The sequence below is a fragment of the Miniopterus natalensis genome, chromosome 1 (genome assembly GCF_054644295.1).
Source record: "Miniopterus natalensis isolate mMinNat1 chromosome 1, mMinNat1.hap1, whole genome shotgun sequence".
Lineage (NCBI taxonomy): Eukaryota > Metazoa > Chordata > Mammalia > Chiroptera > Miniopteridae > Miniopterus > Miniopterus natalensis.
In genome coordinates this window covers 123,695,263-123,713,792 of record NC_142081.1, presented here as the reverse complement: position 1 = coordinate 123,713,792, position 18,530 = coordinate 123,695,263, and the positions used below count along the sequence as shown (strand labels likewise).

The 18,530-nt window shown below is 44.0% G+C and overlaps 1 protein-coding gene across 4 annotated transcripts in view; it reads right to left on the bottom strand.

The window, feature by feature from the left end:
- The window catches only part of KIAA1217 (KIAA1217 ortholog), a 288,923-nt gene that overhangs the window by 51,367 nt on the left and 219,026 nt on the right, over window positions 1-18,530 (bottom strand). For all 4 annotated transcript variants that reach the window (XM_087825511.1, XM_087825514.1, XM_016224710.2 and 1 more), the window contains exon 6: window positions 11,398-12,230. In XM_087825511.1, the coding sequence (XP_087681637.1) occupies window positions 11,398-12,230 (833 nt within the window). The remainder of the gene's footprint in view (window positions 1-11,397; window positions 12,231-18,530) is intronic.

Here is an 18,530-nt window from a genome sequence, read left to right as displayed (position 1 = left end):
AAGGAAAAGTGGGCATGCTCTATGTCCCCTATTGCCACGTCTTCTGAATTCTGAATTACTCACCTGTACATTCCCTAGTGACATTAGAGACCAAGGCTAAGGTCATCCATACCCTTGTGTTCCCAGTCACTACTTACAGATGCAAAAGTTGCATAGTGAAGAAGACTGATGAGAAAAATACTGATTCATTTGAAATATGTTGGAGGAGAGCTCTACGGATACCCAGGACCACTGGAAAGATGAACAAGTGGGTCCTAGAGCAAAATAAGTCAGAAATATCACTGGAGGCAAAAATGACAGACCTGAAGCTGCCCTACTTGGGGACATCACGAGAAGGCAGGGTTCTTGGCAAAAGACAGTAATGCTGGGAAACATAAAAGTCAGCAGGATATGAGAAAGACCAAATATGAGATGGATTGACTCCATAAGAGAAGCCACAGGCATGCGCCTACAGGAGCTGGGCAGGGCTGCTGAGGACAAGACACTGTGGACATCGCTCATTCATAGGGTCTCCAGAACTCGGAGCTGACTAAGTGGCATGTAACACACACAAGGTCCCTACCTGCATCTAGAAAATTCCCTCACATCCTCAGATGGCTTCATCTGGGAAGAAGGCCTCCTGTCTGTCACACCGCAGTCCATCATCCTTCGCAGCTTCAATATCCGTGCCGATGACCCTTTCAAAAGTTTGGCATCATAGATCCCCAAACTCTTCCTCACAGTCATACTCTGACCCTACATTCTTACTAGGTAAGTTTTCCCGTCCACATCAGAAACTCCAAAATCCTTTCTAAGTGTAGCAGTCTTTAGTTGTCTTCAGTTCCCTTATTTACAAACAAACCAGCTCTTTACCTGTATCCTTACCTCCTTCCTCCTCAGCCAAAATTCGTTTTAATTTCCCTGCTCCACATCCTGGGGGACCACAAGCACTCTCCCCCCTGTCCTGACCGGATTACCCGAGGCCGGCCTCTCTCAGCCTCGCCATTCCTGTGCTGGCTGACCGAGGAGGGAAATGAACGAGAGGGAAGGGCCCCTCTGCGTCCCTCTATTTCTTATGTCACCTCCTCTTGGTGAGAGTTCAAGGAGAGAGTAGAATCCTCCCATCAGAAAACCAGGTTTTCCCCAAGTGGGGGAAGACAATGACCAAAGCAGAGGTGTTCATCTGGAGGGCTCACATTTTACTCATGACCCATGCAGACACACATTGCATGACAACTGTAAAGAAATAGCCAAAATATGGAGCCCCGTTTATGAGGATCTGGGAAGAAAAAGCTATTTCTAATCTTCATAAATTTACTGAGGCACTGAGAGAATGAGAGTGTACAATGAGATGCGAAGAGAAATGCTGTGGCGATGATGGTACTCCCACTAATAAATATATTGTAACTGCTATGTACCCTGGATGCCTCAGGTGACGTTTGATTACCAATTCAGTAACTGCTGTTGAGTGTGAGCACTGTGATAGCCCGGGGGAGTCTTTCTTTTTGACCCAGGCTTCAGATGACCCAGCTGGGTGGGCACAGGTGGCTGGATTCTGCAGGGTGTGTGTGGTGTGTACTCTCAGTGGTCAAATGGTGCTGGGTGGCAGAGTCGGAGTGGTCAGCTGGGGAACAATTACTCCTCCTGAGAGGAAACATGTGGAGGAAGCCAAAAAGGACAGCGGGATTTAGCCAGGAGGAGAAGAGGGTAGAGTAGAGTGTTCTATGTAAGGAGAGGTCCAGGCCAAAGCAGAAGCATTAGACTCATAAAATTTGATGGCAGCAAAAACAATGGACTAGGAATTAACCTAGATTTGTGCTCTGACTCCAGAAGTGGGCAGGGACAGGGTGGAGGGATCAGGTAGGAGGCCGTTGAGGCAGATCAGGTGACAGTGGCTTAGACCAGAGTGGTGGAGTGAGATAGACAGCGATGGCTGGAGCCAGAGCATCTTTCAATATACAACTGTCTCTGGTTGCCCAGATGTGGAGTGTGAGAGACAGTAATCAAGATGACACCAAGGCTTTTGGCCTAAGTAATGGATGAAATGATCATGTATGAGATGGGAAGATAGGCGTTCATTTTTGGACATGCTGAGTTTGACTTGACCAACAGATATCCAGGGGGAGATACAAATCTCCACTCATAAATCACTCAATACCTCCGAGTCTCAGTTTCCTCAACTGTCCAACTAGGTAACAACTGTCTTCCCTGTCCCACAGGGCTGCCATCCTACAGAGACATGGGAAATGAGGGCAAGTGAGAAAATGTACGTGCAAGCACTTTATAACTTGCAATACGTTATGGATGTGGGAGGCTTTCCTTTGTCACTTCAACTTTATTAATTCAGCAAATATTTTTCTGGCATGGACCATGTACCAGGTACAGTGGCAGATGCTTGGGCTATAGCTGTAAATAAAACAAAAGACTTCTTACCGTCATGGAATTTACATTTTAGGGGTGAGGGTAATGGTACAGCAAGCTAATTATGTAGAGAAATATATCTATTTAAATATAAAAGTATATACTTGCATATAAATATACATACAGGGTGTCCCCAAAAGATGTATACATACTTTAACAGCTGATAGCTCAATTCTGAAAATGAAATGTATTTTAATAAACACTGCCTTTATAATTATTCAAAATCTGTGTATACATTTTTTTGGAACACCCTCTATATTACTTATGTAATCATATCATTGTGAGTGTGTGCGTATGTGTATGCGATGATCGGTTGGAAAAGGCCTCCCTGAACAGATGGTGTTTCAGTCAAGCCCTGACATTAGCAAGAAGCTAGTCAAGTAGACAGAAGAGCAGAACAAATGCAAAGTCCCAGAGGTAGGAAAGTCCCAAGTTCAAACACAGGAAGCTAGTGTCTGTGGAGTGGAGCTCGTGACAGGGTGTGTGAAAGGTTGAATGAATTCTCCACATGCAGAGGAAACAAGGCCTCCAAGGCTCCCACCCCTTATTAAATAGAGGCGCCCATTCTCTAATGCCCAACACCCGGAGAATACCATGTCTGAAACCCTGCCAGACTTAGACTTCTAGAATCACAAATTTTCTAGTTGGAGGGAACTTATTTAGGTCCCATAGTGTTCTTTCCATTCTAATTCAGTGATCTTGACTGAAGCAAAAAAAAAAAAAAAAAAAAAAAAAAAAAAAGCATGGCAGGCTCAGCAGGCCTGGCAAAGCTGAGCCACAGCCAGGCCTGTGCTCCCAACGTGCACAGTCACTGATTTCCAGCATTCTGACAGCGCTCCGCGCAGCACAGCAAACGCTCCTGGGAATGCTCCAGGTATCCTTTACTCTATTTCACAACTTACTTTCTGGCAGGCTGCTCTGTCTGGGACCAGAATACAGTCCCAAGTTGGGCAGGAGGACACACAGACTCTCAGAACCAAATGGCCAACACACTATGGCTCCTTTGTGCGAAGGACTATGGCTTCACAATTTTATGTCAATTAGGACTCTTATTACAGAGAACTCTTACTATAGAGAACAAAAAGATTTTATACCCATTTTCATTTAAACTGCATAGAACCCTTAGGAGGTGATGGTTAGCTTCCCATTTTGGCAAAGAACACTGAGGCTTAGGGAGGTGGGCTCCCCTAAGGAAACAGCTAGTTTACCTGCAGAGACACCTGCACACCCAGTGCTCCCTGCAGGGCCCTGAGCTGCGCCTAGTGACTCACGGGCTGGGGCGAGGCCTCCACTTCCCGGGTGATGGGAGCCTTCACTCCCAGGGCAAGCCCACACCCTGCTTGCTAAAATCACCCACTTTGCATTTTCTTTCTCTTCCCTGAGGGTAATTTTTAATATTCATGCTCTAGAAGTGACAGCTCATTTTTTTTTTTTACAGGTACAAACTAGTATGAATAGCTGTTTGTTCAGGTTCTGGCAACCTGAACATGAGTCTGTAATTTACCTTCCAATGAAAGGCGGTGTCAGAAGCCAGGGGAGGTGGTCTCTTGAGTGGTCCCGGGGGAGCTGTGGCACTAAATTGCCACTCCCAGCTGCTCTGATCTGCAAAATCTCAGCATGAACTCAAAAGAAGTAAGATAATGACTTAAGGAAAAAGAAAAAAAACACCCACATTTCCTATACTTGGCTTCTCTTGTGTTTTTTGTTTGTTTTTTAATTTTGTTTTCTTGGATACTGTGCTTGTTGGAGGAGTTAGGATACACTGCATTTATTAAAAAGACAATAAATATTGAGACAGCATGAGAGTGAAAACATCATTTGACTAGTGGCTCCAGTCGCTGGACCTTTGGGAAGCCTCCTGTTTCCCCTCTGTAAAGTGACCGATTAGGAGAGTGGTCTCTAAGACCCCTCAGCTCTGGACATGGACAGGGAGAGAGAGGAGGAATTTCCTGGCAATGCAAGTTGGTCCTACGAGAGTGTAGGTAGTACAGACTTTTTGTGGGTAATACAGACTTTTTAAGACTTGCAGTTTTTGGAAGTTCAAATTCATGCTTAGACCTATGTTTTTGAATCACTTCATTCATGAAAAATAAAGTCCAAAATCCCAACAAGTGCAATCTCTATGATTTTCAACAGACGGAAGGACAACCACAAGAGTTTAACATGTAGCTTGGACATCACAAGAGCCCAGGATCACCCCGTGCTGGGCTCTTGGACTTAGATGAGCCCCATCCTCAGGCCGTGTTGAACCCAAGTTGAGTCCGCATTGAGTCCTTCAAGGAGGCTGAACCGGCACCTAAACGTTTACTCGTCTCCTCTTTGAAAATAGAGGTTCCAGTCGGCAAGGAAAGGGGCTTATCTAAATCTCACAGTATTTATGTTCCTCTAGCTTAGCTTCTGGTTTCAGACCCAAGGCACCTGACTGACAGCAACTCATGAATATTCAAAGGAAATACAAGGATGTATTTAAATTTCATCTAATTAGTGACAGATGAGGGCTCTTCCTTTCAAGAAACTGATTTGAAGTAACACAGATTTTGTAACAGTTATGCTGCTGGTATTTTTGATAGAATATTCCTTGTGTAAGAGGAGGGCTATCTTCAAAACTTGTCAGGTAGTTAAGTACCATGTTTATCAGACAGCTGTTGCCTGAACTCAGCAGTTAAGAAATGACTAGCAAACATTACTTAACCATGAAGTTTATATTCCTGAGGCTGAAGTAATAATTCAATTTATCGGCCCTTACTTGATTTCTGAGACTGGCAAAACATCATATCCAGATGTCATTTTTATAGGCACCATAATGGTAGAAATACAGCAAATTGTGGATAAAGATCAGTCTGACTTCCCAAATAATATCCTTTCATTCTGTTATATATATATCCCTGAAATTCTAGCTCATCTCAACATTCACTGAAGGCTCCCAGACCAGCCTAAGTTCAGGAAAGCACTCCCTTGTCTGAATTCATGGCCATTACTGTCTGTATCACTTCTTTGGAATTAATTATGTACAAGCAGTCGCCAAATTAGGCTTGTAATTAAAAGTTTACTTGTACTTTCATTGTTTAGAACTTGGAATAAATAGTGGTTGAATTGCCAGCTGGTCCACGGAAGCCTCTATAACCTACAATGTATTATTAGTTTTATCATTGTTCCTCATTGTTTTCGAGGACAACGTGGCCTGACTTTCCAGCTGGACTTGGCGACGTTGGGAACAGAACTCCTCCTGAATGAAGCTGCAGACTCTGGGAGAGCCATTTACCCCTGTAGTGACTCAACACGGCCTCCTCCCTTCTCTGCGCTTCACAACGAGACACTGTCACTGCCAAAGTGACAGGAAGAGAATCCCTGAGCAGCACCCATAATGAAATCCTATTCTTGTGGTTGTAACAGTTACTTGGTAGGCATTCAGAGTTCAGAAGCTTCCTGTACTTGGCTGTGGCATAGCTTACACGTGTATATTACAATTTTGATGTTTGATGTTTTTATTACAGTTTTGATGTTTGATGTTTTATAATGCTTATCTGGTCATCACAGTTTATTTTCCTTGTGCTCGGGGACCACATAGAAGTTTCTTTGTGTCCTGCAAAGCATCCAGCCCACAGCTAAGCACCTTAGAGAAGTTCAATAAACATTTATTGATCCATAATTAGAGCTGCATGGAAAAGCAATTGAGACAAGAGCCGAATCAGTCAGGCACTATTAGGCATCAAAACAGATAACCTAATAAACTCGATTGCACCTGATTAGGTGTCTTCGTCTTCAGTCACACAGCTCAGGTGCCCTTTTAAAAGGATGTCCGAACCCTGGCTTGTCTTACTGCTCCTGGACCCAAGATGTGCCACCCTGCCTATCCTCCTGAAATGGATTTTAAAATGCCCGATATTCTAAACATTCTCATTTGGATCCTGAAGCCCAGCTGATTCCATTCTCTGTTCACACTTAGTTTTGCTGTTTCCTACGGTCCCCTCCCCTGCTTTATGTCCTTCTTGGTATTATACTCACAAATAGTCCTTTGTCGTAGCCAGCTCTGTGTATGAAGCTCTCTGTTCGATAATACGGAACAGGGAGCTTGGCTCAAAGCAGGCACTCTGAGCACCTACGATAGGGCAGGCATGGCGCAGGCACTCATTGTAATATCTCCTTCCATCCTGTGAAGTCGTGTTATTATTTTCCTTATGTTGCAGATGAACAAAAGAGGGCAGAGCAAGATTCAGAAACGTGTCACAGGTCCCAACTGCAAGCTCGTTGTAGAATTCGGATTTGAACCCAGGCACTCTGGCTTTGGAGTCCACGTGCGTAAACACTGCTTGTTACTGCCTCTCAGTAAATGGTTGATAGCAGCTTGATTGAACTGTAGGCAGTAATAGCAAGTTCTAACAATAAAGAAGTTGCTTTACCAAGAGGTAAGAACAGGACTGTAAAAAAATTGTCAAGATCTGTGTTTTACGAATGTCATGGTTTACATTCGGGAAGTGTGAGGCATTCTTCCATTGGTCCACTGCATTAAGTAGAAAAAGTCTGGGTTTCCTTTAGGGCAGTGCTTCTCAACCAGGGGCATGTTATGCCCCAGGGGCATGTGACTAGGTCTGCAGACACTCTGGATTGTCGTGACCCGGCATGGTTGGTTAGGGGGGCAGTTTACTACAGGCAACTAGTGGGGTAGAGACTGGAGATGCTGCTAAACACCTCACAATGCACAAGAGAGCCCCCCTCAAATGATCAGGCCACAAAATATCAAGTGAACAAGTTAAGAAAACCTTGCTTTAGAAAGATGCCAAGTCTCACAACTTGGGACATCTCTGATGTGGCTCACTTCTGACGACACCCGCAGGAAAAAGACAAAATCAATCATTCTATTTTCATCATTCAGACTCACCTCTGTAGCAGGCCAAAGCACAGTTTAGAAAATCTTCAAATGTCTGTCAGTCACTGTGAGCATGTTTAAATGACATAAATCTGAATTTAGACTTTCACTCAATCAACTGCTAAACCAAGGGTGCATCCCACTCCTCAAGGCTACCAACGCAGTAACACTTAATCCTCGTAAAACAAGAAAATGATGTAAAACGATTAAGAACAGATACAAGCTACCAGTTAGTACGCAGGCTTCCTTCTGTACACAGAATTTTTCTTTTCCCTTCTTTCTAATTGGCCCAAGGCAAGAGATTCTGTTTCTTTAAATGTGCGATGTTTCAGAAATCACAGTGGGATCTCCTGTGGCTTTTCTTTCTCCAGATATACATGTCCAGACAGGGCAAGAATTTGCTCCTCTGTGGATTCTTGACTAGTTTGTTGAATTTAGCTACCATAGGTGCAGAACAGCCAGATATGATCTTAGTTCAAGTTTACCATGTTTTGAAAAATATTACATTGGGAGGAATCTATTATACATTTGGAAGGAGAGCTACCAGTCACTTTGAAATGAGCACCCTTGAATTTTGAGTGTTATTTCAATAAAGATATTGCACATTATGTGATCCAAACTATAAAGAGAAGATAGCAAAACATAAATGTCCTAGAATTTTATAATTCTTAAGGGCTGTTTTATGTGCCATGAATAGAAATAATGATGCTATTTAGTGAAGTAATTTTATAACCAAGGGAAGGGAGAGCCTCGTGCACTAAGTCATGTCACGCATCGTCTCCCTCGGCACTCCCCAACAGGCACAGGGACCCTGTCTTCTTGGAGCCCCAGCTGAAGGGAAGTCATCTGAATAAAGCCACCTCATCACCTAAGATCATTTTCTTTTCTTTCTAGAAGCTCAGACACAAGAATTGCTATCCTGAAGGTCAAAGCAGTTTTAATCTGCTCCTCTACCCCAAAGACCATGACCATCTTGGGAGGAGAACCCCACCAACATATATGTTCTCCTATATAAACTATTTTTTCCAGATCTTCTATGTATAATTTGTCATTTCTCAGTGCTTTGTGGAAACATCTTTATAAGAAAAGAGATGCCAAATTTATTAAATCAAGGCATATGAAATTACTTTAAACTCATTTTCAAGTCAATCGGGCTGTTATAAAATCATGTGCCCTTAAAAAAAAAAAGTTACCATGGGAAGTTTCCCGAGTACAGATGGGAAAGGATTTTTTTCTCTGTGATTTCAAACATCTTGCAGTTATGTGGGCTATTTCATAGAGTGCTCTTCTGAACAGCATCTGAATCCAGCCATGGCCAAAAGCAGAGTTCTCAGTCTCCCTCCTGTGTTTTTGTAGCTGCACATCTTAGATGTAAAAGTTCACTTCAGAGTTTTATATAAAAAGTACCCTCAGACTTATTTGCTTTTTAACATCACAAAACTGCAACAGAGATTGGTTTGGCACTTTATAAGACCCTATACTCATCAAGTTAGACGTTTAGGGGTTGAAGACTCTTTAAAAATACTTCCACAGATTAAATATATCTAAAAATAACATCACGGTACAGGTGAAACAATGGACTATAATTTTGTGCTTCAGTAATTGTTTCATGTTCTTGTTTTTAAAACATTTTATTGACATAGTAAGTACTCACATTCATTGAAAATAAAATCTACCAAGAATGTTCTCTATATTCTTTCCTTATTTCTGCATAATTGTGCTAATGTATTAGCTAGGACAGTTATATTTTAAATGGCATGCATATATTTAGCAGCATAATTATGCAAATTCTACCATGATTATGATTGTAAATATCCCTTAGGAGCAGTCACTTAGCATCTAGTCCTGAAACCACTTTTGGAAAATTCTGGTAGAAATGCTCAGAATTCACTCCTAAATTCAGTTTTCTTCTGGGTGAAGGTGAGGCTCATAGTTCTTACTCACTAGGAAGAATATTGCACATTGGTAAAAGGTATAGATTCTTTAATGGACCTGAACATTCTATGCCACTTAGTGGCTCTGTGACCTTGGCAAGCTACTTAACCTCTCTGAGCTCAGTTTCTGCATTTGTAAAATTGGGATGAGGACAGTACATACCTGACTGGGTCACGATGATTAGAAACTACTTAACACAGTGTTTGGCCCATAAAAGGCTTTCAATAAAAGCTACCTACCACCAGCATTCTTCTTAAAATAGCAGTGCTTATAAATGTAGTGCCCAGCAGTACTGCATGACTTTGATCCAATATAGAGGACACTCCACATACTGGCAGAGGGTTCCTTCATTTTGTTCCCTCCCAGAACTAAGTCCTATAAAAAACTGGCTCAGCGATGCTCCTTAAGTTATATCCACGTGGTAACTGCATGCATGGCACTGAACTAGGCACTGGGGAAGAAGTCAGACACCATCATCGACCAAAACATGCCCACAGCCCAGCAGGGTGGAAATAGCTTAATATGATCCATGGTGGCATCAAGTTCCCCATCCTCTTGGACCCACAAGGTGGGTCAGCATGGGGGTTGGGAAGATGAATTTTGGTCTTCACATGATATTCTGGAGATGAATAGTTTTTATTGTTTCCTGTACTAAATTCTTAGGACTCTAAGTCCCATCCCCTAAAAGACTCATTTTCCCCCACCAGCTCCTGCCAGCCCACCACAGAGGACGTATCACCTTTCTTAGAAGCACAGGGCACAAGCTTCTGAGCTTCAAGGCACCTCTTGGTAGACTTCCCTCTAGTTGTAACATCAGTCTGTTCCAATAAGCCTCAGTATGTATCACACACTCCTCAGCTATCTGTGGTCCTGAGAGGCATCCCTTTCTTTGATTCTTAGAATTTCACTTCCTAAGGCCTTTGGAAAGGAGAGAATAAACATAGTTTTCCAATCCTTAATTTTTCTTAGTCCTACATAATCAAGCCAGTCACCACTGCTGGGTTGTGGGTTTTTTTTTCCCAGTTGTATGAGAGGATTAGAATTTGTAGTGTGTCAATGATATCCAAACTTCCATGTTCATTCCCTTTCCATCCTTCAGGACTCTTTCTGCTGTGACTGAACAGATAAGGAGACAGTCATTTCGTGACAAAGGTTTGCTAATGAGGACAGGGCTTTCTGATTGGTGTGTGAAAAAGTGAGATAGACCATTCATATTCCAGCCACAACTCTGGCCTTCTATTTATGAGGTTATGCAATAGCAATAAGTGGTATTACCATTTTTAGTGAGGAGAATGTAACACTGGTTCTTATAAGGTGCTGAATGATGAAATATTTAGCTCTAATTTTTCAAACTTCTCTGGTAAAAGGCTTAACCTCTTTTGGACTCAACTTCTTCGACTAAATTTTTTATGATTATAATTATTATGTTGATTTCCTTTAACCAATTCAGGCTAGAGAAATTCCCCCCAACAAAATTAGCTTTTCCATTACTATATGAACTTTGGAGAGTTTTTAAGATGTAGGAGGAAGGTTCTAGAGTGGCAAATTACAACAATGTGTACATTTGAAAAGAAATTAAAATGCCCAGCGTGTGTCATTCACCAGATACTTTTGCTAATCTATCTCAGTATCACTCTGGAATGAGTATCAAATCGAAACCATCCTCTTTTTATGCAAATTCACGTTTTATCACTCTAGATGGCAGCCAGTAACACATTTCCCCCATTTCTCTAAACCAGATGAGAAAACAAAGTTTCACTACACCAGGAAAAACACAAATGGCCATTTCAAACAGCTACACCTTGGAACACTCACTCTTCATTTTCTGTGGCAGATGGACTCTTATGAACTCTTGATTTATTTGTCTGAATGGTTTCTGCTACCCACAATTTTCTTGCGGATTATTCAGATGTAGGTAAGGATGCTGCCGCCTGGCCCCAGGGGGTGTGTGTGTGGGGGGGGGGGGGCTCGGGAGGCGCACTGACCGCTCTTGGTGCGTCTGCGCCCCTTTAGCACCGCCATGGGCCTGCCTCACTTGACCCCCTGGGGATTTAGAAACCGCAGACAAGGGTGGCCTGCGCTCCTGCCCTGCTCCCTCCGCCCCTCTGCGCGGGCTGGTCCCCAGGGACCCCTGCGCTCCCGGCGTGACCTCTGCGCGCGGCACGGACCCCTCGGGGGCGCGCGCCCCGCCTTACCTGGTCTCTCGGTCCTTGGGGATCGTGGCGGTGCTGTAAGCGAACACTTGCTTCTCCACTAGAGGAGGGCCGAGGTCCACGAGGCCGGCTAAGCCCGGGGAGGTCCGTGGCTTTTCAATATACACCAAGGTGCCCGGCTCCTTTTTGAAGGCCTGGCGGCTGGGCGAGGCCCGGTCCGCCTGCAGCGGGTGAGGGGGCCCGTGGGCGTTGTGATGGGGGTGCATGTCCACCATTCTCATGTCGCTGACTCGGTGAGGGGAGGCGGGGGGCGTTTTGGAGCCCAGCGTGGGCAAGTGGCTGTCTGGGTATTTCCTGGACTTCTGCCTGTAGAGCGACTGCTCCATGTGCATCTCCGCCTGCAGGGCCGGGCTGCAGTAGGCGCTGGCCGAGCGGACCGCCGTGCGGTGATACGCCACGATGTGGTCGGGGACGTCCAGCGGGTGCCCGCCGTGGGACGAGGCGATGCTCATGCGCCCCTCGTGGTACAGGTAAGGGTCGGCATAGAAGCCCTCGCTGCGGTACAGAGCCATGTTCTTGCCGCCCAGGTCTTCGTCCGGCTTGACGTCTCTTCTCTCCAGGATGGCACTCGGGCTGGGGGAGATGGATCTGGAGACCGGCAGGCTGGAGAGCCTGTCCCTGGGGATGGTGGCGTTGCCGGGGGCCACGAGCGGGCGCGCGCCCCCGTAAGGAATTCTGGATGGGGACGGAGGCATGGAATGGGGCACCGGAGTGGACGGCGGGGAGTTTGGGATGGCGTGGGCCGGGTGAGCCGCGGATCCAGGTCGACAGGCGCCAGGGCCATCTCCTCTTGCATACACGATTTCTCTCTGCATCTGCAAAGGAAACAAGAAATCAGAAAATGTACTTGGATAGCCACGTTTTTAGAGAAGCCTGAATGGGCTGAATAATGGCCCCTGTAGGATGCGCACGCCCCAATCTCTGGGCCCTGTAACTGTGTTCGCTTGCATGGCATAGGGACTTTGCAGATGTCCCCCTTTAAAAATGTTGAGATGCCCGGCTGGGGTGGCTCAGTGGTTGAGCATCGACCTAGGATCCAGGGGATCGGGGCTCCATTCCCAGTCAGGGCACATGCCCCGGTTGCGGGCTAGGCGGCCGATCAATGACTCTCTCATCATTGATGTTTCTATCTCTCTCTCTCCCCTTCCTTTCCTCTCTCTGAAGTCAATTAAGATATGTTTAAAAAAAATAAAAAAAATAAAAATGTTGAGATGGGGAGATTATCCTGGATTATCCAGGTGGGCTTAATGCAGATACAAGGGTCCTTATATGTGTCAGAGTCAGGGAAGGAGACACCAGAAGCTGCTGCACCGCTGGCTTTGGAAATGGAGGAGGGGCTGTGAACCAAAGAACGCAGGCAGCTTCTAGAAGCTGGAAAAGGCAAGGAAGTGGATTCTCCCTAGAACCCCCCCCAGGGAGTCTGGCACTGCCAACACCTTGATACTGGCCCGTGAGACCCATTCTGGACTTCTGATCTCCACGGCTGTAGGATGATGCATCTGTGGTGTTTTAAGCCAACTAAGTTTGTGGTAATTTGTGATAGCCGCCACCGAAACCAAATGCACCTGATATAAAAATCAACATTGTGGGGTTTGGGGAGAAAATAGTGCAGTAGTGTAAATTTTGAGGTCATAGCTTCTTAGAGACACTTAATAAATGTGGGTCTAATATATCCGAAGCGCTGAAATTATGTTTTCTAAAACTTGTTCTGGGCACATTTTCTAGTATTAGCCCTGGAAAACAGTTAGTAAGCATCTTTCCCAGATGGTTCAATCTAGAGACATGGCCAGAAGAGAAAAAGACATGCATGGGGAAAACCTGAAGGGACGTTTCACTGACTTACTGCCTCCTAACTTGAGCCTGAGAGAAACCGGGCTCTGCAGGTCGGGAGGAAATAACAATTCCGAAGATAAGAGTGCAACTGGAGGCAAGGGAGAGAAGAGGGAAGGGAATCCCAGGTGGGGAGAGGGAATCCTAACAGGGCATTCCCTGGGCTGCCATGTGATGACAAGAAGTCTGCTGGAGTGAGCCTGGTACTTCTTGTTCAAGCAGCAGTGACTTCTGGGCTGTGTCATTACCATCAGTTTAGGAAAGCAGGGACTCCTGCAGGGTCTTCCATTAGCTCTCCTTTAGAAGAAACAATGACTAAAGAATCATAGATACAGATAGCAGACTTGTGGTTACCAGAAGCAGGAGGTGAGGGGTGGGTGAAGGCGGTCAAAAGATATAAGCTTGCAGTTATAATAACAAATACAATAAGGAAGTCATGGGGGTGTAATGTACAGCACAGTGACTATAGTTAATACTGTATCGTATATTTGCAAGTTGCCAAGAGAGTGATTTTAAAAGTTTGTATATTTGCAAGTTGCCAAGAGAGTGATTTTAAAAGTTCTCGTCACAAGAAAGAAAAATTATAACTATATCGGTGATGGATGTTAACTAGACTTATTGTGGTGATCCTTTCTCAATAGTCACATATGTAGAATCATTATATCCTTCTGAAAATAATATAATGTTATATATCAATTATATCCCAATTAAAAAAGGAATTAACGGGAAAAGGGAAAACTAATTTGCAATTGCACTGCTATGTTTAGCAAAGGGCAGAATAAAAAACACAAATTAATTCAGGATATGAATATTTGATACTTTCTGTTTTGGTCAAAGCTCAGGAGGGTGATGGCCACTGAGATTTTCCCAAATGGATATAAGGGACAAACAGCGTTGGCACCTCCCAAGTCCACCCTTCAAATTCTATTTGTGTTGTCACAGGAGCCCACGTTCCCATCCAGACTCCTGGGAGGTGTGACAGACAAGGAGGGCATACATGGTTGGGGGGGGGGTGAGGTAGGGGGCTGAGGAGAGAGGAGGTGGGCCCAAGTTGATCAGAACTAAGATGAGCAGCTGAGACCCATAGTGTGGATGCTGGGGAAAGAGAGGAGAAAAAGCAGAGGCAAGAGAAGAAGGTTGAAAATGAAGCAGAGCCCAGTGCCCTGAATACATACCGATCTCTTATCTTACAAATTCATTCATTTAGTAAATGGTATTTACCAAGCACTTGCTTAGAACCGGGCATTCTTCTAGCATACAGCTCTAAGCCCCCAGTTCCTACCCTAAGAGGGCGCTCTTGTGTATTCTCTGAGATGAGCATGCAGGGGGAACATGCTGGGGGACTCCTGTGCTTCCTTATTTTGTCTCTGGAAAGATCCAACAGTGCAGAACCCCTGGGAGTTTTACATGTTATGAAGGATTTCATAATGGGAATGACCAATAAAAAATGCAAGCAAGGTGCAAATATATAGCAACCACAAGGAGCCCTTTCAGGCTACCTTATCTGAGCACCACTGACTTTGCTTCTCAGCCCTCTTGTGGGAGGCGGGGGGGGGGGGGAGGCATGACTGTTTCCGGGGAGCCCAGAGTATGCAGGCTCCTCAGTGGCAATTACAACTTTATTTCCACCCCTTCTACCCCCCAACACACACACACACACACACACACACACACACACACACACACACACACACAAAGTCCCAATGCAATAGGCCCTTCGGCTCCCCCTCTAAACTGAACTTGGCATATCCTTACCCTGGGAACTCTCTCCCCATTTCCCAGCCCTCCTGGATCCAAACAGAGGCTGAGGCTCAACGTTGGGCTTTTGGTGTGTCAGCGCCACAAGGCCCAGCTGGTTCTCTCTCTGTTCACTCACTTGACTCAGTTGTTCAAGGGTGGGCATTCCCAAAGTGTGATATTATCGCTTTGTGATAATGTACCCAATTCTCATCCCAGAATGGCTGGAGCAGCCACGGGACAGAGGTGTTGCAACAGAGCAACATGGATCCTCTATAAATACCTCTCCTACTCTATCTGCCACAAGGCAGGGCTCAGCAAAAAGAAACTACCGACTTAAAGTCTAAAGCCTTCTGGGGTGAGTCTGATGGCAGTAACTCAACAACTTAAGTGGCTTTTTGTCCTAGAAATGATAACACATCCACTGATGACTTTGATGACTAATAAGCTGTAACAGCTGTTGAAATAAAGTCTTCAAACATGTTGGAGGAAAAAAAAGAAGAAAGGTCTGGCTCAGTGGGGAGCAAAGCAGACCTTCACAGGTCATCAAATACAAGAGGGACTGGCTCAGCCAGCAGGGCGTGTCCGGCCAAATTCCCCAGGCAATCAGACCATACAACATAATAACCAACCCAAATAAACACAAAGATACATCTATCACATGGATTCAAACATGCCACTGTGTATAAACTGTAATGCAGTGCTCAAGGTGAATCAGGTGCACTAAATGGTAGGCACTATTATCTTTATTCTTAATTCCAGAAATTAAAGGGGGTTTCAGATGTCTAGAACCCACTTAAGACGAACAATAATCCTAACTGGCTTAGCCACTACTTCTTGTTCTCTTTCCTCCAGATTACATCTTGATTTGGGGGATCCTGACCCCAATTAATACACATGAGACACCCCCCTTTTTCTAGCAAGAGAATAAAAAGAGACATCAAGATTCTGGGGGGTACAGAACTGTCTAGAATGATAGAGAATATTAATGGGGAAAAAATAAAATTAACTTTATTTCCTGAAAAGTTGAGTAAATTTATTTTAAAACAACAGGGTACCTACATAGGTATTTTATTTTATTTTTTTCTATATAGGTATTTTAAAAACATGTTTGGTAATGTGAAAAGAAATGGCTAGGAGGTACATTATACAACTAACTTTTAAAATAAAACATATAAAAAAATCTCAGACGCTCTTGATGTCATACGTAGAAGAATTCAGAAAGAAACATAACAACAATAATTCTAATACGCAGTGCATTTGTACTGGGAATGTGGGTGATTAGTCAAAATAGTTAATATCCAGTAGCCAGAATCACATGGATACCAAACAACTAGAACAGAACCTCGGTCAATGAGGATGGATCCTGGCCACAAGCAATCAGTCTCATGTACCTGATGGTAACGCTGTGTGCCACCCCCGCCTTGTCTACTTTAAAATAACCTTGCCATCACCCAACAGGGCCAATGGAAAAAAAATCGCTGTCCACCTGAGTTATGCACAGTGGAGGTGAACACGGCACTCGGCTGTGGCAGAAGAGGCGATCTATTGAATGTCTCCATCAGCACGAGAGACTTAGAGGTCGAAAGCCTTTGGCAGAATTCTTATGTTGGTTTGCCAAGCTATGACTGACTTTCCAAGACTGAGTTCTAAAAAATAACCCTGATAATTTCATCCTTGGCTCTACATGGAGGCCAAGGAGAGAATGACATGATGTTCCCATTATGTAGTGGGAAATGTTTTAAACCTACAACTAGAATGAACCCTTAAAACTGGACAACTTGAGTTCATACACTAAAGGATATCGATCGACCAAAGGCAACTGACTCTTAGGATGAGGCGGAGGTTATGGATGGAGAGATGGGAAGAGAGAATCTTTTTCAAGTCACCCATAGAGACTATTTGCTATTCTCATAAAAAGAGGACTTTATTTACTCCAGGAGATACTCACTGTCTGACTGACTGAAATGGGATGATGATTAAGATTCTATAATTCACAGTTTTAAAAAATCCAAGCCTTTTGTGCTCGTGTTCTTTCCTTGGATATCTCTTCGTAGAATCAGGCATGTACACAGTTTGTGTGTTTTTTAAATTTGATCCTCACCTGAGGATATTTTTTCTATTGCTTTTTCAGAGAGAGTGGAAGGGGGAGAGGAAGAGAGAGAGAAAGAGAAAAGCATTGATGTGAGAGAGACACATCAATTGGTTGCCTCCCGCACGCACCTCGACCGGGGCCTGGAATCAAGCCTGCAACTCACCTTTATGCCCTTGACCAGAATCAAACCCAGGACCTTTCAGTCCGCAGGCCCACACTCTAACGACTGAGCCAAACCGGCTAGGGCTTGTTTTATTTTTCAACTGTATTTTTGGTGAATGAATAAAGAAATGGAATTAAATACATACTGGGTTTTCTGGCACTAGTACTCAAAGTCAGTCCTTTTAGGAGAAAATCATAATAAACTTTAAAGGTAAAATAAATAAGCAAAACTCACACATACAGACACAATTGCTATGCACCTTAATTTACCTGAACCCCTTGTTTTCCCACCAACCTCTCTGATGTCACTAAACTACTCTATCATCGCACTTCTCTTAGTAAGTTAAACATATCTGGATATGTTATTGACACTTCTGCCCCACAAGACTTCAATAGTAACGCCTTTATGTGAGCTTTAAAGAATTTCATTTTACATAGGGAAAGAGATGACCTACGCACAAAAGCAAAGGTTCTTTTAACACCTTACCAGAATACAACACAGCTATTCCTTTGCCTGCACCTCAGCCCAGACAAAGAAAATGTTCACTTCTCTGCATATTAGCAATGTATGACAAGGCGGTTCTCCATCATCATCTACTGCATCGGGCATTGTCTCTCCCTCTTTCTATTACTGCCCAAACCACTGCTGTCTCTGGGTTGAGTCCTTCCAGTTCTTGTAAACAGCATAGTTTCTTCCAGAGCCCAGCACCAGGGCCCCAGCTGAGGCTGCTGTTCCTGACCACAGCTCCCAGCTCAATACCCTGTTTGCGCAGAACTTCCTAAAGACCAGAAAAAAATCTGGGGCAGTATCAAATGAATTGCCTAAAGTTTGAGTGAGAACACTTAACATATATCCAAATTTTATTTGCCCCAAACACTGTAAGTTAAATCAAATATTACTCATTGAGAAATTTCTTGAATGTAGGATAAGAGGAGGAAACATCTTTAAATTATTTCTGGGGGGGAAAAAAAAATCTAGCCTAAAAAATGTTTATTTCAAATCGTTTTGGGAACTGTCTCATGTAATCATGCCTTTTTGTGGAGAATTTAAATACATATATTGATTGCAGAAAGAGAATATGATGTACATTTTATTTCATTTCAAACCCCGCCCTTTCAAGTATAGAATTTACAAACAACCCGCTCAGTCAGACTACACAATGAAGTAACTGGACACAGCCGAAGAGGATTCTTATGAGACTTTCACCGACGAAGAATTAAAGCCACTTACTTTTTCTTAAAACAATCACCTGTACAACTAACGCCGTGAGAAATCACACGGGCTCAGCTC